This window comes from Musa acuminata, chromosome BXJ2-3, assembly GCF_036884655.1.
Source record: "Musa acuminata AAA Group cultivar baxijiao chromosome BXJ2-3, Cavendish_Baxijiao_AAA, whole genome shotgun sequence".
Classification (NCBI taxonomy): Eukaryota; Viridiplantae; Streptophyta; class Magnoliopsida; order Zingiberales; family Musaceae; genus Musa; species Musa acuminata.
In genome coordinates this window covers 37,959,261-37,984,243 of record NC_088340.1, presented here as the reverse complement: position 1 = coordinate 37,984,243, position 24,983 = coordinate 37,959,261, and the positions used below count along the sequence as shown (strand labels likewise).

Here is a 24,983-nt window from a genome sequence, read left to right as displayed (position 1 = left end):
AAAAAAAAATATATTGAAATTTTTATAATTTTAAAAGTGGAACATCTAATTCTATTTATAATAATATAATTGATTTTAACAATGAAAGTACGAAAACGATGGATAAAAAAATAATTTCAATGTCCGAATTAAGTTTTTGGTGGTGGCGAACGACGATGCTAATAAGGGCTATGGGTGATTGTTATGAATGAGGAGGGAAAGTGACGACGAGAGATGAGACATATGGAGAGGAGGAAAAGGACGACGACACATATGTCGACGCTGTGCATCGGTGCATCTGCATCGACGTCGCTCGACATCGGCACTGTTTGGTTTCTACATCGGTGCTGCTCGACAATTACATCGACGCCAACGTAAATACAAAGCGATAAAAGCCACTCAATATCTGCACCGATACTAACATAGATGCAGAGCGAAGTCGTTCTACATCTGCATTTGCATCGGTGCCTGTAGATGCTAAGTGGCACTCTGCATCTACATTTATGTCAACGTTAATGCAAATATTGAGCAGTTGTTTTGCCGCTTTACATCTGCGTCAGTGACGATGTAGTTACTGAGTAACACTAATGCAGATACAAAGCATTGGCATATGTGTCGTCCTCTTTCTTCTCTCTTTTTGTCTCACATCTTATTGCTACTCTCCCTCCTCATCCACAATAGTTATTCACGACCCTCAATAATGTCATTGTCCGTCATCACAAAAAAATATAATTGGAATATTGAAATTACCTTTTTTGCCTATCATTTTCGTGTTTCCATCGGTAAATGAAGTTAGATGTTTCGCTTTCATAACTCTACGGATTTCATTATAAATTTTTTAAATCTAAAAATCAAGGTGCTAAAGAGGTCTAATTACAAGGTAATATGTAATTAGTCTTATCAAAGGACTAGCCACAATATGGAATCACAAGTTAATGACTTTGTTACCATGGTAAGTCGATTGTTAGCTATAACTCTAATTTACGTTAATACACTTGGAAACTATTTATGATGTTATAATTATTAAGAATATTTTAGTTATCTTATATTTGTGGATACTTCTGTAATTTAAATGAATTAATAATAACCATGGTTAGATATGATTAACCAAAACGTTAACCACATCAGTATGTGGAGACTCTTCGCCTGCTATTTTTTTTTTACATAAGCTTATCGAATAGTGACAAAAATAATATTTACTCGGTAAAGATTAGCCAAAAATAAGTTTAGAGATATGACTTGGTCTTTAACAAAGATAAAATGATAGATATTGTATAACTCCTATATAATGTGTTTGTAAATTGATGAAAATTTCTTTTAGTTAATTAATGATATGGAAATGGCAATTGAATGGGGTGGCAAAGAAAAAAACTTTTGATCTCCATCGCTCAAATAAGAACTTGATGATAGAAAGTCTAATTTCATAGCTCAAATATGTCTCTTCGTTCTTTACACTGTTGAATTTTGATGGACATAATGGATTATAAACAAGTTAATTGTATTAATATAATATTTGAGATTAATTAAGTAAAAAATGATCACAAATGATATATAATCGATCTCATCTCGGCTTATCATAGTCTAACTCAACCTACTAATTATTTGCGCCAAATATAAGTTAAGAAATCAGAATTAAGAATATATGTCCCGATAGTAGTAGAGCGAATCAATTTAAGTTTTTTTTTCTTTTTAAACAAATGATGGTCTCAATATCTTGTTATCAATAGCTAATTTTTATAGCTAAGTTAGCTCATATATTTGAAAATATATCTACTAAGATTTTAAATCATTATCCCTTGCTAAATGAATTTGAGAGTTTTAGATCAATCTAATATACCCTTATCATCTCATTTCCATCTAACCTGAAACCATCTACTTCTTACCCTTATCTTACCAATATTTTGTTGGTAGGATCTCAAGAAAAATTCCCTGCAAAGAGGCATGATATGATCCCTAATCTCGCTCTCAAAATCAATCTTCTAGCTTTACACTCAAGATCAGTAACATCCAATAGTGCTCAAAGACTTATAAACCAAATTCACATCTTTGAAGAATTTTCTTTTATTTTCATAAAGTTAATACAAAACACTCATTTACGATAGAAGATAAGATTTCCTCAACTATACGATGAAATCTCTCTATTCTGTTGAGGGAAATCCTTTCTCTTAATTTCTATAAATAGGAGAGGGAACATATTAATGTATTGAAGCATTTTTATTTTTTCAATAAAGCTAAAGCTTCTTATCTTCAATAAAGTTGTTTGCCTTTAGCCAGCGACCAACGTCAACAGCAATCACATCATTTTTCTTAATTTGTATAAATAGGAGAGGGAATATGTTAATATATTGAAGCATTTTTATTTCTTCAATAAAGCTAAAGCTTCTTCAATAATTGTTCTTATCTTCTATTCTTTTTATCAATTTCAACTTATCTAAATATTGAACATGGTATACATAGACGCAGAGTTACTATATCTTCTACCTTTTTCTTTTGGTATCATTATCACTGTTGATTTGAATGCAACATTTCATATTTCCTTTCCTCCAATAGACAAACAGAAAAAAAAAGTTGTGATAGGAAGGAATGAATTGAAGCTACTTCATTGATTTCATAGATGCGAAAGAAGACGATCCAAAACAATTTGATTCAGCATAAGTCTTTTACAGAATGTGTTGACAAGACCTTGAGTTTTCCTTGGTTTTTTTTGTCAAAATATGATCACATAGTGATGTATCAAATCCACTTATTAAAGATCAATAGTTTAAAATATAATTTGATAAATTTTATATCTAAAAAATTTGTTTGATGATAATATACTAAACACACTTTTCGATAAAATAAGAGTTTAAAGTCTTACACATAAGATATTTATGTGACAGTGATGTACCGTATCCACTTATCATAGATTGATGATTTGATTTTGATTTGAAGATATCAAATAGTCTAATAATTGATAATAAATTCTGGTATCAAATTCCATCATCATTGTTTACCTTAGCACAAAGTAATCTATGATGAGAGAGATTGTCAGATCTGTGCATCCTCATTCAGTCTGCAATCTTCCAAAACACTAACTATTGTTTCAATGATCATTCATTAAAAACAAAATAAAAGATTAGTTCAAATTCACAAGCACAGTTTGATTCTTTGTTGTGTCTGCGATCCTCCAAAAAACTAATTGGTCTTCATAGAGCAGTGTTGGCTCAAGGAAAAAAGCTCAAGGATGTGCCTTTTTCTGGTGCCACTGGCATTTCTTCTTTGCCCAGATCATGAGAAGTCACACTGCATTCAACACAATCTACTCCACCTAAATCATTGTCTGACACATGAAAGCCCATTTGGGTCCTTCCACCTTGACAATTCTATGTTTGACAGGTTGTTGTTGGTCAACAATCATGGCCTCCTCTGTTAGAGAATCTGACAAGAACATGCCTTGTTCAGCATGACAAGAATGATCCCCAAGTACATGTTGGACCCAGCAATGCAGATCTAACCTTGAACAAGTTCGATTTTTCTTTTTACCTTTGACATGATCCATTTCTAATGATGGATCTTGAATCCATCAAACCTGGTTGCAGCAGAACAGCATGATCCTACTTGAGCTGTAATGTGATTCTCATGCAGTTGCTTTGTGTGGATGTACAGACATCAGATGAAGAACAGAAGCGACACAGCCAGATTAAGAGTTGGCATGTGAGAGGTTTGAATGATTTCAATGTATTGTGGAGTTGGAGCATCACAGATCTAAAATGCTTGCAGATTGATACAAGGTACCACAAAGAAGTTCATTTTCTCTTTTGTATCTACACCATGTTCAAAGAAGACAATTGGACTATGACAAAACCAAACAGAACAATGACAAAACCTATCTGCCAAAATAATTTGGAACAAGAGCAAGCAAATGAGACACTGAGTTTATTCGCCAGCCATCAGCAGATGTGGAAGATGCGAATACCGCAGGCCGGGGTGGGGGATACTAAGTTTAAGAAGATTTACTGTAAGAAGTAGACATGAGCAAGTGAGTGAGCGACATGCTAGGTTTGTTCACCGGCCATCTGAAGACTTGAATGACTCTGCGAATCCAGCAGGCCTGGCTGGGATGCTTCCTTTACTGTCATTGAGGCTCGCCGAACATACATCTGTAGTGCCATCAGCAGCTTGCCATCCCTGTACCATCTGAAGAAGGGGTTGATGGAAATCGATACCTAAATATTCTTCCTGGTCATCATTTATGGGCATCCATTTCTCGACAAGCGAAGCAAGTACATTTACTGCATGCCCCATCTCAGGCCGCTGGTGAGGCTCTCGTGCCGCACAGTGGGCTGCTAGGTCTGCAATAACAGGAACACCTTCAAAGGTCTCATCTGTGATAGCAATAGATGGATCAATGATGCTCCTTAGCTTCTCCTTGTCGGTTTTCATGTGGCAGAACCAGGATGCCAGGTAATGGCTTTCTTCAGGTCGTTCCTCATCCAGTGCCATCATACCAGTCAATAGCTCCATAAGCACAACTCCGAAACTGAAGACGTCGACTTTAGTTGTAATTTTTCCAGTCACTGATTAAATCACAGTAGAATATTTGGATCAATGCATGCATTTGTTGAATAAAGAGAATGTTGATGAATACTTTGATGAAATAATTACATGTCTAAAGTTTAAGTTAAGTATTATATTCAATGGATTTTTCTGAAAAATAATTTGTTGCAAGGAAAGCTAGAATAGGTAAATGCAATTTGTATGTACTGTAATTTCTGAAACAAAGGAAACAAATACATGCAAGAATGAGTGCAAAAAGAAGGAAATGATGAATTAAGAGGCTTGAAAGCCATTAAGTAATTCTTTGAAAGCATCATGATTTTGATAACTACTGTTGCTTTTTATTAATTTAATTCAAACAAATAATAGAAACATTTGGTGGACAAAAATTAATAAGACATTCTATTCCCATGCAAAATATTGAAATTGATAAAATAAAAGATCAAATTAGATATCTCATAAGATAAGATTAATTAGATATTCAATTCCCAGTACAATATTGAAATTGATAAAACAAGAGATCTAATTAGATTGCTCATAAGATAAAATGATAGAGAAAACATCAAAGCATGGGTAGCACAATTAGGAAAAAGCAACATCAAGCAAAATGTTATAAGAACATCAAACTAAATGATCTAGAGAACATAATGATTCTTTTAGCACATTTTAGAAGATGTTACCTACATCCTTTCTCCATCATCCTTAACAAATATCATCATTTAAGGCAGACATAATAAACCAATTTATAATTAAGGAACAAGATCTGTTAAGTTAGTTTAATGTACGACATGTTGATTGCAGCAACCAAACAAATTGACGTTGCAGAGGCCATATAAACATATCACTGAAATTCAATTAAGCATTCAAGACAAAGGAACTGTCATGATTTACTGGAAACAAGATATTTATCATCATAAGTTTGCATACAAAAAGGAAAATTATCATAAGCTAATCTCAGGATAAGATCCAAAAGTTCCAGCATTTACCAGCATATTCTGGAGCCAAGTATCCAAATGTCCCAGCAAGTCTAGTTACAACAGATTGTTTCCCATCTGGTGCAAGTTTTACCAGTCCAAAATCTGAAATTTTTGCCCGGTAATCATCTCCTAGTAGTATATTTGAGGACTTGAGGTCTCTGTGAATGAAGGACTGGTGAGCCAAATTATGGAGGTACTCCAGTCCACGGGCAACATCCAATGCAATGTTTAGCCTCTTCTTCCAAGACAAAGGCTCCAACTCCAGCTGCTTCCATTGGAATAGATGCTTGCTCAAAGCTCCCTGTTGCATATACGCATATACTAAAAGTCTCTCGTTGTCTTCTGCAGAATAACCCAGAATAGATACCAAATTACGGTGTCGGACCTTTGAAAGCACTGCAATCTCAGAATGGAACTCATCTAAAGCTTTGTTACTTAGAACAGAAGACTCCATTCTCTTAACTGCTATCATCGTCCCATCATGCAACTCTCCTTTGTATACCACACCAAATCCACCCCGACCAAGCACATTATCAAGGGCAAAGTTTCCTGTAGCACTTCGAAGAACTTGGACTGGTATCGTCAAGTTGCCTGAATCTATGGCATGTGTACTACCTGTACCGCTGCTCGCTATGCTCTGGAATCCACTGGTAGATGTGCTGCTATTGACAACATTTTTAGCTACCAGTTTATGTGGATTGTCTGGATTGGTGGCCTTGCTAGGTTGCATTGTGGTGGAGTTTGGTGCCACAAATACATTAGTTATACTCTTCCAGCAGAAGAACAAAAGTATAATAGCAACGAACACAACTGAAGCTCCAACTACGGTTGGAACTACAATAACCAGAATATTTAGCTTCCTGGAACTTTTTGTGCCATTACCTGAAGAGGATGGTTGGTTAGGAGGGGTAGGTGAGTCAGTTGATGGGGGACTAACACCAGGAAGGCCAACACCAGGAGGGGATCCCGGTGAAGGAGAATTCTGCAACAACTTATTCCCATCAAGTAGGACTTTCACACTAGTAGGAAATCGTGGAACAGGAGGTGAGATATTATTGAAAGAAAGGTTCAACATTTTTAAAGATTTCAAGCTCGACACGTTATCAGGAATTGGGCCAGCAAGATTGTTGCCACCAAGCAACACATACACAAGAGAATCCAACGCACCCAGAGATTCACTGATCGTGCCATTTAATTGATAGTTCGGCAGATTTATAACAGAAACGTTGTTGTTTGAGCAGGAAATACCAAGCCATGAACTAGTGCAAGGATCATTGCCAAACCAAGAATCTGAGAGCCTTGTTGGATAGTTCACGTCTTTAAGGAAATCCAAAAGTGCAGTGACTTCTGCTGAGCAAGGCACTCCTGGAGTATTTTGGCAAAACGAATTACCAGCATAGGTGAAGTTACTGATGCTCAATTTTGGAACTGTCCCCACGAGCATATTATCATCTAATCGCAACGACTGAAGCTGTGACATGTTAATCAAACTCTCAGGAACAGGACCGACGAGCCGGTTGTTGTTGAGCCACAGCCGTGTCAACAAACTCAAGGCACTGATCGAATCGGGGATCAGCCCTGAGAACTGGTTTTCATGAAGCCAAACGTCATTCAACAATGTCATGTTAGTAATGATCTCGATCGACCCCGTCAACCCTGGACCTTCCTGATTGTTCAGCCATAGAATCTGCAACGGCAAACCTGAGTAACTCACAGGAATCCCCCCGATGAGATTGTTGTAGGACAGCTTTAGAACAGTCAAAGACTTCATGCTTCCCAGAAATTCTGGCAGCGGGCCAACGAGATTACAATGAGATAGTGACAGATTCATCAACTGCGCTGAATGCGCCAAGTCCGGGGGCAAGGTCCATCCAGTACTCTGATTCAGAGGGTTATTCTCCAAAGTTAGAACCTGCAAACTACTGAGGCCGACGAAGAAATCCGTCGGAATGGTGTCGAACTGATTGCCGCCAAGATAGGCATACTGGAGATTGGACAGACCATTGAAAGATGGCAGATTTCCGGTGAATTTGTTCCTCTGAAGACCAATATTGCTGAGCATGGCGAGCTTGTTGAAGTCGTGCGGCAGAGGCCCGCTCAATCCCAAGTCCTGGACCTGAATCTGAGTGACCCGAGAGCCGGAGCAGAAGATGTGAGGCCATTGAGGAGGGCCGCAGGGATCTTTGTTGTTGGTAGGCCATCTGAGCAGCTCCGGGTTGGACAACCCTCTCCGGAATTCATCAAGAACGGCGTAATCTCCGGAGTCCGTGGTGCCCAACACCACCGAAACGAGGGAGACAAAGCATAAAAGTGCGATCTTTAACCAACATTTCCACGCCATGCTATGCGTTCCGAGCGGAGATCGAATCGAAAACCATAATCCCAAACGACAGCATAAGAAGGAACGCATCCAAAACAACGAATAAAATTGGGAGAAAAGATCACTCACAGGTCCTGATCTCCGCTCTTACAAATGCTTTAGACCCATTGAAGCCGACCAATTCGGATTTCCCTAATCTCTTTCGCTTTGACACCATCAAAAAGAGGGGCAGAAGGCATCACCCACGTCTCCAAAGCCAAAAGAACCCCAATCCTGGCAGCAAAAGTCGAGGTTTTCGCTGGGTTCCCAGGCCTAAAACCACATCAAAATCCGATCTTTTTCTCCCCAAGAGAATCGTAGCGCATTCATTCAGTACCTAATCCCTCCACACAGGCCGAAACTCGGGTCCTGAGATCAGAGAAGGTAGGAAGGCATTCATGGAGCATACCACATTTAGATTTGGTCCAAACAGGAAACAACCAGAGGAGACGGAGAAGCTGCTATTTTTACCATAAAAATCTTTCTTTTCGGCATTCCATTTCCCCTTCCAACAGTAATTATTGTACTTGTTTTCCTTTTTCACGTTGATCGAATCAATTTAAGCCGTCGCGAATCACGAGAAACCCCTTGTCGACCATCCACTTCAAATCAAGATTACGAGAAGTTGCTTGGAGATTGGGAAGGATATAAATCATCTGATTAGTTGCCATTTGGTAACAGAAGGCGTGGAAGCTGTAAGACTAACAGTGACAGCACCGAGTGGACCAATTGTTCATGATGAGTCACTGCTTGCCTGATGATGACAAAGCTGGTGGGGAGAGAGTGCTCATGATTTATGATGAAATCATTAATGTTCATTGTGCTTCTGCTTTTTTCATATTACAGGCCATACTTTATTGTCTTTAATTTGGATCATTTTGTTGGTGATTTAACATTTTTTCTAGTAAATGATTAATATTATTATTGATGAGGTTAGATTTTACACGTTTTTTATATGCTTATTGAAGATAAGTATATTAATATCATTCAAAATTAGAAGCCATTAAAACTAGTCATCATAAATATATAAGACAGTTAAAATCGTGTGGACCGATCGGTTGACGGCCTGAGACGCCTCAACGGCCTCCACTTGACCTGTGCACATCGGCTGGTCACCGAAAACAGCGAATTGCAAAGAGAACCAGTGCATGTGCGACACGTACCATAAATATTTGCATGTCGCGGAACCACTGGCTTCAATCGACGTGAAGAAGCGCAAAACATGAGTGAAGAGCTCAACAGCAAATCCTTCGTCCATCCAAATCCACGTGTCTTGATGTCCGACCGGATCCGCCGCCGCACTGTCCTCAACAGTAATCGCCATTCCAAGCCGAGCTGGCAGTTCATTATTAGATGGCATCGTCAACAGCAATCGCCATTCCAAGCCGAGCTGTCAGTTCGTTATTAGATGGTATCCAAATTCTTCTCCCCCCCATTAATGATTAAACCCACAAATCCCATAAAATAAACACTCTCTATTATATTACTTAATAGTTTTAAAGTTCAACATGAAAACGCTTCAATGGAAACTGATTAGAGAAAATGATAAATAAATTAAATGAACATAAGAAAGAGCAACTTTAGTCAACACAAAATCTAAGGAGGGTCAAAGGATTACAGAAATATATTGTTTGCTAGTACAGGGATATTACAGCACAAAATGGTCCCTTGATGATTGCAACCAGAGATGCCTGCTGGTATCACAGTGGAAGACGAAACATTCGGATGTTCTATGATAAAAAACCTAAAATTGTCTTGCAAAAACTGTGTTATCCAACATTTTGTAGCCTTACAGTATGATTAATAAGCCGGATTGGCATCTGATGAGGTTAAAGAACTGATCCAGCTGAAAAACTAGAAGGCTACTGGTATCTCAAAACATCCCCGATGACAAAGGAAAAGATGCAATGCAAAAAGACCTGTTTGGTATTGCTTGACTACTGAGTTGATTCCTTTCCTCCTTTTCCTCTGCAAAAAAGATTGATAAGAATCCCCATTTTCATCGAGCACAAGTAGAAGCTTCTTATCTGACCTTGATCCGAAACACCGATGATTTTGGAAGATGGCTGACATGAAAAAGAACCCAACTGCCTTGTGTCGGGAAGAAGAATACCCAAATATGGGTCAAATAACCATGCCAACCACAAGAAACACGAGCTTTCATGTTCCAAAGAGAGTAGATGAATCTTATCAGCAGAATCTAATAGGTAACCTCCTATAATTGAACAACCTGATCATGCCGCTGCAGCTTCCAGTTACAATAAGCAAACGTGATGTGGCTACAAGAGACTCGGATTCTTGATATCTCTGACAAAGGTGATGCATATGGTTGTGATTAACTCGTTTAGAAGGTACGGGAATTACAGGAAGTTTCTCCTCTGGCCACGTCGCTGAAGCTCTTGAAGTACCACCAGCAGAGAAACAGGAACGAAGAGAAAAGAAATCTCGGTGCTGGCACTGACTGACTAACTTTGGAAAATGTTCAAATGGGGCAGAAGAATGTCTGCTGGTGTTGTATGAATATGCCCCTCTTGTTTCAATGCCAGGCCATGGAACTGCAACTGTCACTCCTTCAGTAAAGAAACCTTCACAAGGATATATTGACTCCACACCGTTTGACAATGGAATGGCTGAGCTACTGTAGTCCCTGATGCAGATATTGGAGTTTTCATCAATGGAAACAATGTATCTTGCATCAGATGTAAATGATGCAGCCACATAACTCTTTGATTTCCAGGAACCTGCATTATTACATCAAGATAATTAACTTCATGGAAGAGAAGAATAAGATACAATATGATGGCTAATTTTGGTAGCACAAATATATTTTTACCATGCACTAGCAATACTGGTAAGGGGTTAAAAAATCTAATAAAAAAATCATGTGAAAATTGTCTTCAATAATCATAACAATTTGATAATAATGATCGACAAATGACAGTCTACATTAGCTGTTGTGATTTGCACTTTTCACTGATTTACAACAAGCTATATTAGTATCAGTGCCTACCAGTGAGATTCCCATGAGTTAGCTAGATCATGTTAATTAATAGAAAAGTCAAACATAATTCCAAATTTGAAGCTTCTCAAAGGATATAAATTTAATCAATTTAAATACATAAGGGCATAATCAAAAGATAATTCATCTAACCACTAGGACTTAAATATTGGCCCATATTCTACAAATTATTAGGAAAAAAAAGTGTTTCTGAATCAATTATTTTGACTTTCACCACTTAACCCTCTATTTCTGGGTTTTTCTTTCTTGGAGAAGAGAGTGAGGAAAAGAGCCTTCTCAAGAAATTCTATTCCAAAAGCTTGGAAACAAGATAAGTCATCTATTTACATTGTAGGCGCATTTACGCTTTTTTCTTAGTTCCATATCCAAAATTTGGAGCTCCCTCATTATGCAATAATCTGAGTCATGTATATGCACTATGTATATTTTAAATTTCTTTCAGTAACGATATCATAGTAGAATAATATACAATAAAGCTACCAGGAATCAAATGATTAATGGAACAGTAATTTTGTGCTGGGTGTTATAGATCAGTGAAGAACATGACTAATTTTTGTTTCACCTGAAAGGATCAACATCATGGCAAAACAACTAAAACCACAATATAAATTTATTTCACTATGAATCAGTTAGCCATAAATTAAAAGCCATCTTCCGAATGGCACACAATTTACCAGAGAAGAAAGAGAAATCCCCCAAGAAGCTTGCCACAGCAAAATGAGATATATATTGCAGTCATTAATTTTAGATAATGCTAAACAAATTTCAAAAAGCGAAAATATCATGATATCAATGATGAAGGAAAAACATGTTTCACCTCCAAACTTCTGGACAATGTCAAATCCATCAAAAATTCGAATTTTAGAGTGAACTGATGTGATCATGACCTTCTTAGAATCTCCAGGGCAAAACTATTAAAACAAAGAATCATAACTATGGTTAGTAATAGGAAACACTATGCAAAATTATCTCCCAGCTTGTGTCCCACCTGTAAACCAGTTATCTGTTTGCCTATCAACTTCTTTTTACCCCGTATACAAAGTTCTCTCTCCAACTGCAGATTGTTGTCTGTAACAAGATAGCATGATAAACTGCAAACTCACAACTCTAAATTATTACAAGTAGCAACTAGATCAAATGACATGATGAACTAAACAAGGTTACAGTTTTTGACATGTTCAGGATGTATGACTGGGGCAATGCAAAGTACCTGTATAAACATAGAAACGACAGTTTCCTGTAAGAGTGCCAACAACAAATCCCTGTCAAGCAAAGAAGGTGCAGATGATAAGATGACAAAATTTTGATACTAAACAAACCATAATCAAATAGTTGCGAGGAATAACTAAATCGGACGGGAACCTTTCCATCTGTTTGGTAAGATATAGCTGTGATAATATTCCTTGTGTCAGCCCAATCAACAACTCTATTCTCATCAATGCCCCAGATGCGCACTTTTCCATCTATCGAGCCACTGATGAAGTATTGATCATCAACAGGATTGAACTGAATACAGGTCACTGATATCCAAAGAAAATAAGAAAGCATTTGCTTTAGGAACACTGCCCTAAAAGCTTCATATATGAGCTATCAAGTTAAGAGGCCAAAGATTTCAAATGCAGTTGTCACTTGGCTCCGCAACTCTAAATGCTACTATAAAAGATTAACCCAACTTAAAAAGAGATCAACTTGCAGCATCAAAAACTTCTGTAGATTGCAATTGCTCATTCTATGCATATGCCACATTTTGTAACAACACCGACACATAACAATGCACACCTATTGATGATAGATCTCAGAGTCAACTCATTTATTTAAAGAAGAAGTCTAAGATTATGGAGAGGCTAGAATTTCAGAGGGTACCACAATCATTGTGATGGAAAACTTTAATGCAGCTTTCACAACCAACTTTCCACATTCGAACAGTTTTGTCCTTTGATGCTGAAAGCAGACACTGGAGTCACCAATTTAAGCATGTATCATCAAATATATACTCAAATTGCTTTATTTAAAAAAAATTAGCACGTTTGAGAACAAAACAATAATACAGTCATTAAACAATGAAGAGGTGATCATTTGTGCCCAAAGGACATGAATGCTGCAAAGTAAACAAACAACAGGTGCATTAAAACTGAAAGTAAAAGTAAAACTTACATCAGACTTTGACCATGAAAGGTCCAAAATATCACTGGTATGCCCAAAATATTCATGCAGTGGAACTTTCTCTAACTTAAGAATCTCATCTGGACTAACAAAAGAAGCACAACTAAAGCCCTTTCTTCTGAATTTGGACTTCGTGTCATGCAAACTAGAGGAACCATCTGCAACAAGACAATTGTGAGATGCTTCAACTTCTCTAAAACGCCAGATCCTAACAACACAATCTTCACCACCAGTAGCTAGATATGTCCCACATGGACTGAACTTCATGGTCCTAATCAAACTCTTATGAGCAACAATTTCCTGTACCATGCAAAAGACTCTGATTTCTGTGTTGTTCTTATTCTCATGAATTACTTTTTTCATCAGCATCTTAGGAAATTCTGAATTTCCTGTTACAGCATATTTTATGTATGTGCCCCCAGCACTCATCTTTGACGTCAATCTTCTCCACCATCTTCTGCTTAGTTTTTTGTCTTCAGTGAGAGTCCTATCTCTTCTCGTTCCATTGGGTCTAGTTTCTTCCCCCAAGAATGGTTGAACAACTTGTGACCCTACATAAGTCTCAATTTCTTGCCATGACGTCGTTCTGTTGGAATCAACTTCATTAAGCATGCCAATGGAACCATTTTGACCAAGGTTTTGGACTACAATGTTCTTTTCTGTAACCAAAGCCCCTAACGAACAAGTAGAATCATCATTTCCACCATAAGCAGGTGATAATAAAGAGTCCACATTCATTTCCAGGTCTATCTGCTCTAAAGGAACAGTATGTCTGACTCCTCCTGGTTCTTTTGTGCATCCTAATTTGGATAAGATTAATTTATCAAAGCCTGTTTCACGTAAAAATTTGTTACGTCTTTCGCGAACACTAACAGTTGGCAATTCTTTCATCCAAAACTCATAGGGAAACTTTCTAATCTCAAAATCTGACTCCTGAACCAGATAAGATCCAGATGATTCAGGTTCAAAAGAGGTACAAAAGTAATCAAGTGAGTCAAAGAACACATCTTCTCCCTCATTCAGCTCAATGCTTCTAATACAAGTGCAACCACAAATCTCATTCACCATGTTTAAAACTCTTCACAGCACAGTATGGATTCAATGAACTTGTGTAGTTGATAACCCAACTTCATGTGCCTTTAAAATCTCGCTCCTCCTAACTCAAAATCTGCAGCAAAATGTAACCTATCAAAACCAAAAGCATAAAGATCAGCGTATCAATCGAGAACAAAGAAAGTCATATCCCAAAAAATAGTGTTAACACTTAAGCTGGAAAGGTTCAGAAAGATTGAAATAATAAGGGGCAGATAAATTGAAGAAAAAATAATAACATTCAGAGTGTTAAAATTCCCTATTTCATGAAACTTTATCAACAGACAGTATATTTCCATCGGACATTACTTAGTTCATTAGTATTATACACAATACATGCTAATCTCTTCCAAATGATTTCAAGCCATATAGAGTTTCCAACAAGAACAATAACTACACAGATACAAAAATAAGAAGGCTAATGAATACAACAGATACAAATCGAGAAAGGATTACCAGATATTCATCTTTGATCCGTAACAAACATTTTTTCAGTTAATTAAAGAAAAATTCAATGGGTGTTCACAGAAGCTAGGAATAGGAATTCTCCATGGCTGTTCATTTTCTCGCCCTCTGCCACTCGATCTCTACTCCAATTCGAAGCCACAACCAAATACTGGGCGGAAAGATCGAAACTTTCACAAAAACATAGGCTAAAGATGCAATTTTTCGTCCCAACACACCTCGAAATCCACAAACTGAAAATAAGACGCAGGGAATCGCAGTTGGAACAACTTTCTCCTTCCAAAAAACCATCCCTGCCGGAAGCTTCCTACCCAAATCCGCCACTTCCTCCAACGTCGAGTGTCTCCGATCGAACGAAGAAGCAGGAGCAGCGAGCAAGCACGCACAACTTTCGAAGCGCCGCCGTCCCTGCAGCCATCGCCTCTTTTTCGGTCTCTACTCCAAGAAAGTAAACAGAACCAAACCTAAACCGTCGTGCGAGAAAGTGAGCGGCGGCTCGACTACGTCCACTAAATCGTGGCGTCTTTGGGTGCTTCAAGATCCGCGACCGCACGGATCACGAGATCAATAAACGGCTCAGTGAAGACCGATGCCCAAAGATCGCGTTAATTGTGTTCTTTGCCATAGTCTTTCTTCAGTCATTACGTATTAATGTGCGTAAGCCACAAAACGACAGCGAGAAGTATTGGAATCCTGAAAGCATATCAAAGCAATAAGCTGCAGAAGATTGTGGAGGAATCGCAAACCTCCGCAGAACAAAAGGGAAAGCGCCAGGAGATGCTGAGACGACAAGGAGAGTGGTAGTTGACTTGCTGCAGACTCTGAGAGGCCGTGCATGGTGGACAGAGTCGAAGAAGGAACTCGGCAGACTCCTGAGGAAGAAGAAGACACGGTGGCTGTGCTATTGTGTTGGCAAACTGGCTTGCAGAAACTAGTCCTACTAATAAAGCTAAGGGGAGGCGTTCACCCTCCATTATTAGAAGGAAGGCGAACCTGGACGCTGCTCCCGGGGCCATATCTTAACTACTGCTGCATTGCTTTGATTTCCAAAAGGTTAGTAGCAGCATTTAGAATTGCATTACTTAGCTTGCACGCCAAATGCTTGTAGAAAAGGCTGCTAGACAATGACAGGAAGCTCCTGGCTTGCTCCCAGGATCTAGGTGTCGTGCACTACTTTTATAAGAGCCAGTGCAGTATGCTTGGCTTGACTCGCCATTAACTATTAGTCTCTTACCTAATCCACTTGCCTCATTGCTTCTGATGTAGTGGTTGAGCGGCCTTGAATTTGACTAACTCTTTCTTGGAGACAGAATCAGGTGTGATGCCTGACTTTTAGACATAAAAAACACATCATAAAACTGCATGAGTGTGGATTAGAGCATCAGAATTAGTGTCCATAAAGAATATTCATTACTGTTCTTTGCATTTTGGGAGGGCATTGAAGTAATAGGCAATCCTGGATTTTTGTGGTTGGTACTGTCTTCTATATCTTAACCAAGGTAGCTGCTGGTTACTGATTGATGGACGTGGACTCTGCCAGCCCACATTCTTTCCACAGAATATTCTAGTTCTCGGTCCTTGATCCTGGGTGAGTTCTTTTTCTCTTCACCTTCTTATAGAAGACTTTGCACAAGTCGTTGACCACATAAAGGATACCACTTATCTGTAGTAGTCCAAAATGAAGCATGACTGTTTACATAGATCTGTCAAAGTTGGTCTCTAGATCCTGCACTAAAAGGTGCATCATCCACTTGTAGCAACCTCATTCTTTTAGTTGATATCAAGGATCTTTCAACTGGTCTAATGTTCACGCACTAGTTTTAGAGCTTCAGGAAGGAATAGGGAGAAGGATAATTGTTTCAAATGTTTAAACATGCAGAAAACAAATATTTAAATGACAAAAGAGAGTCATTTTGATCTACAATTTCTGAAGTTAAGATTGACAATTGGAACTGCTTAGCTTGAACTTTAAAACTAAATTAAAAGTAAAGCTGATGTTGGGTCTTTTTGAGTTACCATACATTTTAGGTGCTGAAGGTAGTGATATTGATGCTGTTTTAGCTTTTCTTTATTTTCTCTGTTTTATATTAAGTTGATTCTGAATGTAATCTTGGTGGATATGCAGAACCTTTATTTTGTTGTGTTACCTGCTATAATTGATGAGCCATGTGCTCAACAGTTGCTGGGAAGATACTATGGCTTTGTGCCAGTTGTTTTGGATCATTTGCTCCATTGTTTATCAGAAATAAAATTCATCTTCCTAACCAAAAATGTATACAGAAAAAGAGGTTAGATGGGAGAATTCATTATGGGAGAATTAGAAGAAATAATGCTATTTGTGTTGAATTTCTAATTCTAACAAATAAGATTATCAGCATGATCAAAATCCTGCCGAGGGTAAGAAACGTTAGGAAGTATTGGTCATAGTATTCTAACTGTAATTTCACATCATTCAGCATATCTTCATAATTAATTAGGAACAAGAGAGAAATCCTGCTGTTGTTATGAATTCACAAATCCTTGACTAAATCTGGACGTCTATCACAATAAAGCAATGACAGGTCAGTTTGGTTCATGAATAGATACCGATAGAATGGTGAAATCATTCCATAATCATAATTAGTTATAGTTTTCTTATTTAATTGAGAATATCATAAAAATAATATTGATCCCTTTTTTTCTCTCGAATAGGATAAGTAGAATAGCTTCTCTCATTTGATAGGGAACAGTGCAAGCAATGTTAAGTCGACAACTTGTAGCTCTGCACCTTGTCCACAAATATGTTAGATTAAAGTATGAGAGAAGGGGGAGCAGTACCAACTTGATTGGGACTTTAAGAGATTGTCCAATTGGAATTCAAATCTGTAACATTTTGTTGAAGTGAATTTTTCAGATGATGTTTTGACCATTTTTTACTTCTTGAATCTTGGAAAAAGAGTTACATTTAGAAAGTGAAAGAGAACTCCTAAATGGACACTGATGAAATTTCATGGGTAAATGCATGCTATTTATGTTTATGAAATTAGATTCTTTTCACATTACTGACTTTATTGTGTTCAAATTATTTGTTTTCACTTGAAAGATTGAGACTTCAGTATGTTCACTTTCCCAGAAAAAAAGCCTCAATTCTGTTTTCTTATTAGTTTAGAAACATCAACGCATAAACAGTGTTAACAAAATCACTCAGATAAGTACAACATATGTTTACCGACATACAAAAAAATGTTTCTCTGACTAAAATCCTGTACACCTAAGCAGAGTCATAATATCTAGATGATGCTAAGACTCATTCTCATATTGTAATGTTACCGCTTTTGAGCCTCATTAGCTTTTTTATAACATCAAAAGTGGAACCTCATAGCTTGACAGATTATTATAATAGAATATCTGTACTCATCTACTTGTTGCAGGTTCCATTACATGTTGTTTCACTAAGCAAAATTATGAGAGGAGAAATCCTTTAAAACCTAAAACCTACCACTAGTCTCATTAAGAGAACTTCTTGGCCCAAATCTGCCTGTATGGGGATTAATTCTGCCAGAGACAATGCCTTCCCACTTGTATGATTTGTACCAAAGTAGACTTCCCTGAATAATATAGCCTGCAATGTCACAGGAAAAGGGGAAGAAAGTGCATGGCCAGCTAGACATGGATTAAAGTCAACTGAAGTTGATATCTTCTAAGCCTGATGAGTGAAGCTACAGAATTCTAAGACATCATTAATTAGGATGGATGCACATAAAGTATGATGCAAGCTTCCTTCAAATGAAATCAAATTGTCAAATTAAGTTTGTAACTTGTAACCCATCTGCAATCTCTTTCTTCTTCTTTTTTTTACTACAATCTGGGAGCTTGTACTGATTCTTTTATTCATGTTGATCCATCTAAAAGCTTAAGCTGATAGATGAGATGGGATCTTTTCATTTATATTTCGGACACAGGACAAACTCAGCTTATGAAGAAATATAAATGTCAGAAAATTTTAGGTGATGATTAATATGAAATGTTGAATTGTTCTTTTGTAGGTTTTTTGTTATTGTTAGACTTCAGTTCTTCTCCATGCATCCTTTATATGCTAACTTCTCTTACCACAGATTATGATTGCTGTATGCAATCTGGACATGAAAGTTGATGATGCAGGTATCATTTCCAATACATTTTATCAATTTCTTTGGAAATATTTTGCATATTTGAAGAATGGAACCCTTTATTTAAAATCCCAAAGGTTATATCCTGATTTCCGAATAGTCTCATGTCTGATGTGAATTACAACTCCATTTATGATAGTCATCAGATCATTATCCTTTAATGCTTTTAATATCTTTTGTCATAGTCTCATGTCTGATCATATGGCCATGTCTAGAAATTTTGAATAGGAACCCAAGTGCAGATATGCATGCATGGTGAAACAGATATATACAAATATTTATCGACATATCTCTTTTTTTTTTAATAAAAAAATATATTAAAATGGATTAACCCATGCAACCTTAGCCATAGTAGGATGGCATCCCAATTCTGAATCTTTTGGATATTTGCTTTTTGATGCTCGATACCAATTGAAAATATTATCATCATTGTTAATTAATAAAAAAAACTCGTATTATATATATTATAATATAGTCTGATGGGATAACTGATGTATTAACTTAATCACTTAATTATGTATTATAATCTCATCAATTCCGAATATAGTTTAAAATCAAACCTTAATATAGTGTATGCGAGGCAAAGCCATCACGTCATATATAAGATAAATTAAAATTAAACCTTAGCATGGTGCATGTGAGGCATAGCCACCGACATATAAGGAATAGCTCAGTGATGGCTACATGTAGGAACATATATTTTGATTTCGTTCATGAATGATCCATTTGACTCAAGCCCCTCGTCATGTTTAAAACTAAATTGGCTCTAATATCATTTTATCATAACCCAACGTGTTTCTTGATTCCGTTCACAAATAACTCTTTCCGACTCATGTCTCTTATGATATCAATTATAATACTATTTATCACAATGTGATACGATGGGATAACTAACATATTAAATTCGTGGAACTTAAAGTAATAGCTCAAAACGTCTAAACCTAAATAAACAATAGTATTTGCATGAGACTCGAACTCCTTATGTGAGACTAACTAAGCGACACAATATATATTTTTTATCATTTAAAAATATTATAATATTTCTTCTAATTAAAATCACCTTTACACTTTTTTTTATTTTGTTATCTATTTTATATAATTTATATATAAAGAATGTAATATAAGGTAGATGATACCTAATAGACATTAAATTGAGTAACATAAATATAAATATAAATATATATATATATATGTGTGTGTATATATATATGTATATATATATATATACATACATACATACATACATACATACATACATATATATAAATATATACATATGGACTGTACGGGTTCAGCGTCATGCCTTTCTAACTCGGGCCGATTTGATCGGATTTGAACTCGTTATATAAACCGGCGGATTGCGAGGGGCCACGGCCGGTCTATTTATAGATCAAGTCGTCGGACTTGACCCCCAATTAAGGCTTTGAGCGGTCGGTCTGTTGCGCTCGTCTTCTAGGGTTTCGATCTTCTTTGCCTCTGAGACCCTCTTCTCTGCGGCGCCCGGTGACCTCTCAGGTAAGATCTGAGATAGGAGTTTGATTTCATTCTCGATTTCTTTTTCTCCTCTGTTTCCTCTCGTTTATCGGCAATTTCAGCTTCAAGATCTTGTCGTTCTTCAAGTTGGAGGTTCCTCTTCTTTTTTTCTCTCTTCGAATGTTTCTATTGATGGTATTCTTAGATGATAAATCATTTAAACCATCCAAGTTGGTTTAGGGGTTAAGATCTGAAGATTAGCTAGTGGCGTCAGCAATTTCTCACGGGTACGGTTAGGGTTTTAGTGGTTTTGCTGTCTGGAATCCGAGTAAAGCGCTAGCCTTATCCTTGGTCTCGATGAAACATGAATATATTCTTTTTCTGCACCTAAGATTCCTTGCGAAGTTAGAAAGCTTGGTTGATACATGTATTTCTTGCTTCTTTGGCTGTTAATTGGTTATCAGGTCGATAGTAAGTCTTAAAGAACTTTACTTTTGTTGTAGGCGTAGGCATTTTCTGAAGTTAAGATTCTGTCATTTTACTTATTGTTTTCCTAGTTGGCCTTTATTCATTATCTTGAAGCCAGCAGATATTAAGATAGACGATTACCTTTTCCCGTTGCCATCGTTGTTGTGCACTATCTGTGGGAAATATTTCATTCATCACGTATGATTTAATGACAGTAGTTTCTAGTAGGCCAAATGGTTGATCTGATTGCCCTTTTAAGTTGTTCGTTATGGATTAAAGTGGTCAATATCATAGAAGTAGGATATGTAGAGTAATCATATGGATTTAGGTGATCAACCTTGTAGATTTAGATATTAAGATAGACGATTACCTTTTCCCGTTGCCATCGTTGTTGTGCACTATCTGTGGGAAATATTTCTTTCATCACGTATGATTTAATGACAGTAGTTTCTAGTAGGCCAAATGGTTGATCTGATTGCCCTTTTAAGTTGTTCGTTATGGATTAAAGTGGTCAATATCATAGAAGTAGGATATGTAGAGTAATCATATGGATTTAGGTGATCAACCTTCTAGATTTGTCAGGTGACAAGCTACTAACATACTTATGATTGGTTTGACAAATCATGGATGTCATGAGAATTTGGCCAAATTAGATAATGTCTTTGTTCGTTTGTCCCATTCAACAGGTTGGATTGACCAAATCTGTAGACTTTGATACACATTATGTGTTTGTACCTTTCTCTTTAATATGAACAATTTCTTTGAACATGTTCCATTTTCGCATCACTGAAAATATCTGGATATTCTATATTCTCATTTACCATATGATTTCTTGTAAGAAAAGTTTCTGACTTTTTACCTTTTGCTTGGCGAAATTGCAAGAGGACTGGAATGTACTATCTCAATTAGTAATAAAAACTTCTGTATGCTAGACTTTTATGCTGTATTGATTATAAAATTGGCTGATTAATTGTTGAGACAGTAGCGTGAGGGTAAGGGTTGACCATTTTCCAATGTATTTTTGTTGCTAGACTATACTTTATTCTTAAAACAAAAAAAAAATCTTTTTTTATGGGCCCTCTTTTTAGAAAGGAGATATATTTTTGCCGCTTTTCATGTATAATTATGAACTTGTAGAAATCAAATAAATATAATTTCTAACATGGTGTGCAATATATCGTTTGACCTTATATGCTATTGAGGGATTTTCTCTATGACTGCTGCTGTCACATTATGTTGGCTGGTTTGGCCAACCTGATCTGATTGAAATTTCAATTGTCTGCAAATGCAATAGAAATGAGCCATATTGTTTCTTTATTAATGATTCATTTCAATTGATTTTACAGGTTTGTTATTTGGATTTTTTTATTATCGTCTTACCAGTTTATTGAATCAAATGGTGATATTTTTTCCTGCCTGTAGCTGATCCTATATTTATCCTCAATGTTTGTCCTTGATTGCAGTTATTTGTTGAAAATGTCAGAACCAGAGGAGTACTGCTGCTTTATCGGCAGCCTTTCATGGTCGACAACTGATGGAGGTTTGAAGGATGCATTTCATAAATTTGGTCATCTAGTGGAGGCAAAGGTAACATTCTGTATAATTTTGCACTTTCTCTTTCTGGGTCATGTGAAATCTGTTTGTTTTCTCTCTTACTCTCCACATCACATTTTCTTTGCTAATTGGTTGCTCACTTAAAAATTTCATTAGCTATTGTAATGTTGTACAAACTTCTTTTTTCTTCCATTAATGAATAGTAATTATTTTGAAGGAAAATGGGTACTGTTTGGTCCTCTGTGATACAAGTCTTATTTTTTTGTTTTTTAAGTATAACATAGTCTCTTCGGTGAATGCTCTATAGTCAGGTGAAGGCTCGCCTAATTATGTTGTTTGTGTTTCACTAAATACAGCAATGATCCGTACTGTTAATCAGCGATGAGCAATGAAGACAGTCGCTGGTGACTGTAGCATATTATTTTCATTGTTACTATGATATGGTGTTTTCTTTAGTTAATAGTACTAGATTTGTGTTCTAATCTCTAAGATGTAGGAATAAAAATTTATTTAGGTGTCTTTTCTACTTTTTTACCTCTGTTGTGTTCTTTCTTTGCGAGAATCCGGGTTGCCTTATTTTAATGCATGATAGTTTGTGGTGCAAGTTCAACAAATTATGTTACTAATGTGTAGATAGGTGCAAGAGTAATCTTATACTGTTAATAAGTGATGATCAGTACAAAAGGAAGCATGCTGTGTTAGCAAGATGGTAATTCATGTTACTTGTTTTTACTCTGTTATGTTGTTTCTTTGCCAGGATGCGGTTTGCCTTACGTGAACGCCTGATAGTTTATGGTGCAAGTTTAACAAATTATGTTACTAACATACAGGAGTAATGTGATCAGTACCAAAGGAAGTATGCCGTGTTAGCAAGATGTTATTTTTATAATCATCACCACATTATATTACCTTGGATAATGGCACTTAGACTTTTGTTTTAATACTTAAGAAGTAGGTGTACTTTTTTATGGATTTTGAAAATCCTGAAGTTACACATTACATTGATTTCCGATGGGCTAAAAGTTTGATAGCTATGGTTTGTCCTTTTGCTGGTGCTTACGAACTAGTGCTTAGTCTTTATATCTGCAATGTTCACTAGAATATTTCATTTGGAAATGCTCTTTGGTTATTGTGGCATCTTGCAACCTGCAGGTTGTCGTTGACAAGTTTTCTGGTCGTTCTCGTGGATTTGGCTTCGTCACTTTTGATGACAAGAATGCCATGGAAGATGCCATTGAAGCCATGAATGGAATGGATCTAGATGGACGATCTATTACTGTGGAAAGAGCACAACCACAAGGTCCTGGTAGCAGGGATCGTGATGTGGGCCGTGACTTTGATCGAGATCGCGGCCGTGGCCGTGGTCGTGGTCGGGGATTTGGTGGTGGTGGACGAGGTTCAAACAGTGGTGACTGCTTTAAATGTGGCAATCCTGGTCACTTTGCTAGGGAATGCCCTTCTGGTGACGGTGCACGAGGGGATAGGTATGGCGGTAGGGAGGACAGATATGGGGGTAGTCGTGGCGGCAATAGCCGATATGGACCTGACAGGAATGGGGATCGTTTCACTAATCGGAACAGAGATGGGGGAAGCCGTGGGGGTCCTGGAGGTGATCGTTATAATCGTGAACGCTCTGGTCCATATGAACGCCCTAGTGGAGGTGGCAGTGGCTATAGATCTTGATCCTGTTGCTGCTGCTGTTACAGGTATGAATATACTGCACCATTACTTTGGTCTTTGGTGGTTTTGCAAAATAATTATTGGCTTTGATGTCATTATGCAGCCGTGGAGCTAGTATATCATTACAACTGATTTAGGAGGCAGTGGGCAATGTATTACTGGCTTTCATTATCGTCTCACTGTTCTCTGCTTTGGATCTGTCAGGCATGCTATTTCCATCGCTGCTTCAGGGCTTGGGAACCACTCATTCAGATGTTATGTTGCTTTGATACAGTGCCTGTTCTTGATGGAAAAACTACTGCTTTTTGGTACTTTAAGATTTATGCATTTGACCGTGTTGGATTATATGGTTTGGTAAGATCTTTTATCGTGGTCTTGGATTTGGAATGTTGTTGATCTGATGATGCTGTCGGAGAACCTCTGATGAAATGATACACCCTCGTCAGTAAGATCTCTGATCTTCAGCGGGATCGAAGGGTGTCTCTTGGAAAATGATTGTTCTCACTTAAGAAATGCCTGAAATAAATATAAAGTAAGTGGTTGTTTTGTCTCTGACGACCGCAACTAGTTTGACCAATATTCTTTTCTCTGGAAAGGAAACCTGGTAAATTTCATTGTTTCTGCCGAAATTTTGAGTTATTCTGGCATCCTAAGTTCTCATACTTTGTTGAACTTTTGGCAGGTTCAATTTGGCCTTGTGATCATTCTCAATGAGTTTTGAGATACCTAGTATCTTGCATTGTTCTGATTATCTTATCCAGTAGTGTCTCCTGATTCCTGGATTGCCTGTCAGAGGTTTAAGTGCCTGAGTTGCTCTCCTAAATTATGATCCTTTTTGGGGTCTGATCTCTCCCTTTTAGGCCGTTTGGATGTAAAAAGAGAAGAAAAAAAAATTGCCTCTTGGACCCTGTGGGATGCATGTATTGGAGGTGTTACCAACTTAGTACTCTTTCAAAAGATATCTGCAGGTCTCATATATATATCTCATGTGCGGGTTTAAGTTCTTTCTTCACCCAAGATTGGAAAGATTCTATTTTATTTATCAGAAATTTATACCCAAACTGTTGGAG

The 24,983-nt window shown here is 37.2% G+C and overlaps 3 protein-coding genes across 15 annotated transcripts; 1 reads left to right on the top strand and 2 right to left on the bottom strand.

Moving 5' to 3' along the window:
• Positions 1 to 3,722: 3,722 nt before the first annotated feature.
• On the bottom strand, positions 3,723 to 8,297 carry LOC135608069 (receptor protein kinase TMK1-like). 2 transcript variants are annotated; one of them, XM_065100499.1, is made up of 3 exons: positions 7,942 to 8,297; positions 5,502 to 7,834; positions 3,723 to 4,535 (listed from the first exon to the last, which is right to left on the bottom strand). In XM_065100499.1, the coding sequence occupies exons 2-3, from the start codon at positions 7,831 to 7,833 to the stop codon at positions 4,024 to 4,026; spliced, it is 2,844 nt and encodes a 947-aa protein (XP_064956571.1). In that variant the 5' UTR covers position 7,834; positions 7,942 to 8,297; the 3' UTR covers positions 3,723 to 4,023. The 2 variants fall into 2 exon arrangements, with proteins under 2 accessions (XP_064956571.1, XP_064956570.1); XM_065100498.1 differs by having other exon boundaries at positions 5,502 to 8,297.
• Positions 8,298 to 9,448: 1,151 nt separating this feature from the next.
• On the bottom strand, positions 9,449 to 15,747 carry LOC103979095 (uncharacterized). 12 transcript variants are annotated; one of them, XR_010485400.1, is made up of 9 exons: positions 14,809 to 15,219; positions 13,025 to 14,218; positions 12,734 to 12,824; positions 12,217 to 12,390; positions 12,081 to 12,132; positions 11,859 to 11,961; positions 11,688 to 11,781; positions 9,884 to 10,592; positions 9,449 to 9,819 (listed from the first exon to the last, which is right to left on the bottom strand). XR_010485400.1 is itself a non-coding variant. In XM_065100503.1 (8 exons), the coding sequence occupies exons 2-8, from the start codon at positions 14,099 to 14,101 to the stop codon at positions 10,042 to 10,044; spliced, it is 2,142 nt and encodes a 713-aa protein (XP_064956575.1). In that variant the 5' UTR covers positions 14,102 to 14,218; positions 15,337 to 15,747; the 3' UTR covers positions 9,449 to 10,041. The 12 variants fall into 12 exon arrangements, 11 of the variants coding, with proteins under 11 accessions (XP_064956575.1, XP_064956578.1, XP_009393397.2 ...); XM_065100503.1 differs by lacking the exon at positions 14,809 to 15,219 and adding an exon at positions 15,337 to 15,747 and having other exon boundaries at positions 9,449 to 10,592; XM_065100506.1 differs by lacking the exon at positions 14,809 to 15,219 and adding an exon at positions 15,337 to 15,747 and having other exon boundaries at positions 9,449 to 10,592; positions 13,025 to 14,201.
• Positions 15,748 to 20,097: 4,350 nt separating this feature from the next.
• On the top strand, positions 20,098 to 24,258 carry LOC135608068 (glycine-rich RNA-binding protein RZ1A-like). Its single transcript, XM_065100497.1, has 4 exons — positions 20,098 to 20,253; positions 22,143 to 22,266; positions 23,386 to 23,939; positions 24,017 to 24,258. Exons 2-3 carry the CDS (start codon positions 22,156 to 22,158, stop codon positions 23,914 to 23,916), a joined length of 642 nt encoding a protein of 213 aa, XP_064956569.1. The 5' UTR covers positions 20,098 to 20,253; positions 22,143 to 22,155; the 3' UTR covers positions 23,917 to 23,939; positions 24,017 to 24,258.
• The last annotated feature ends 725 nt before the right edge of the window (positions 24,259 to 24,983 follow it).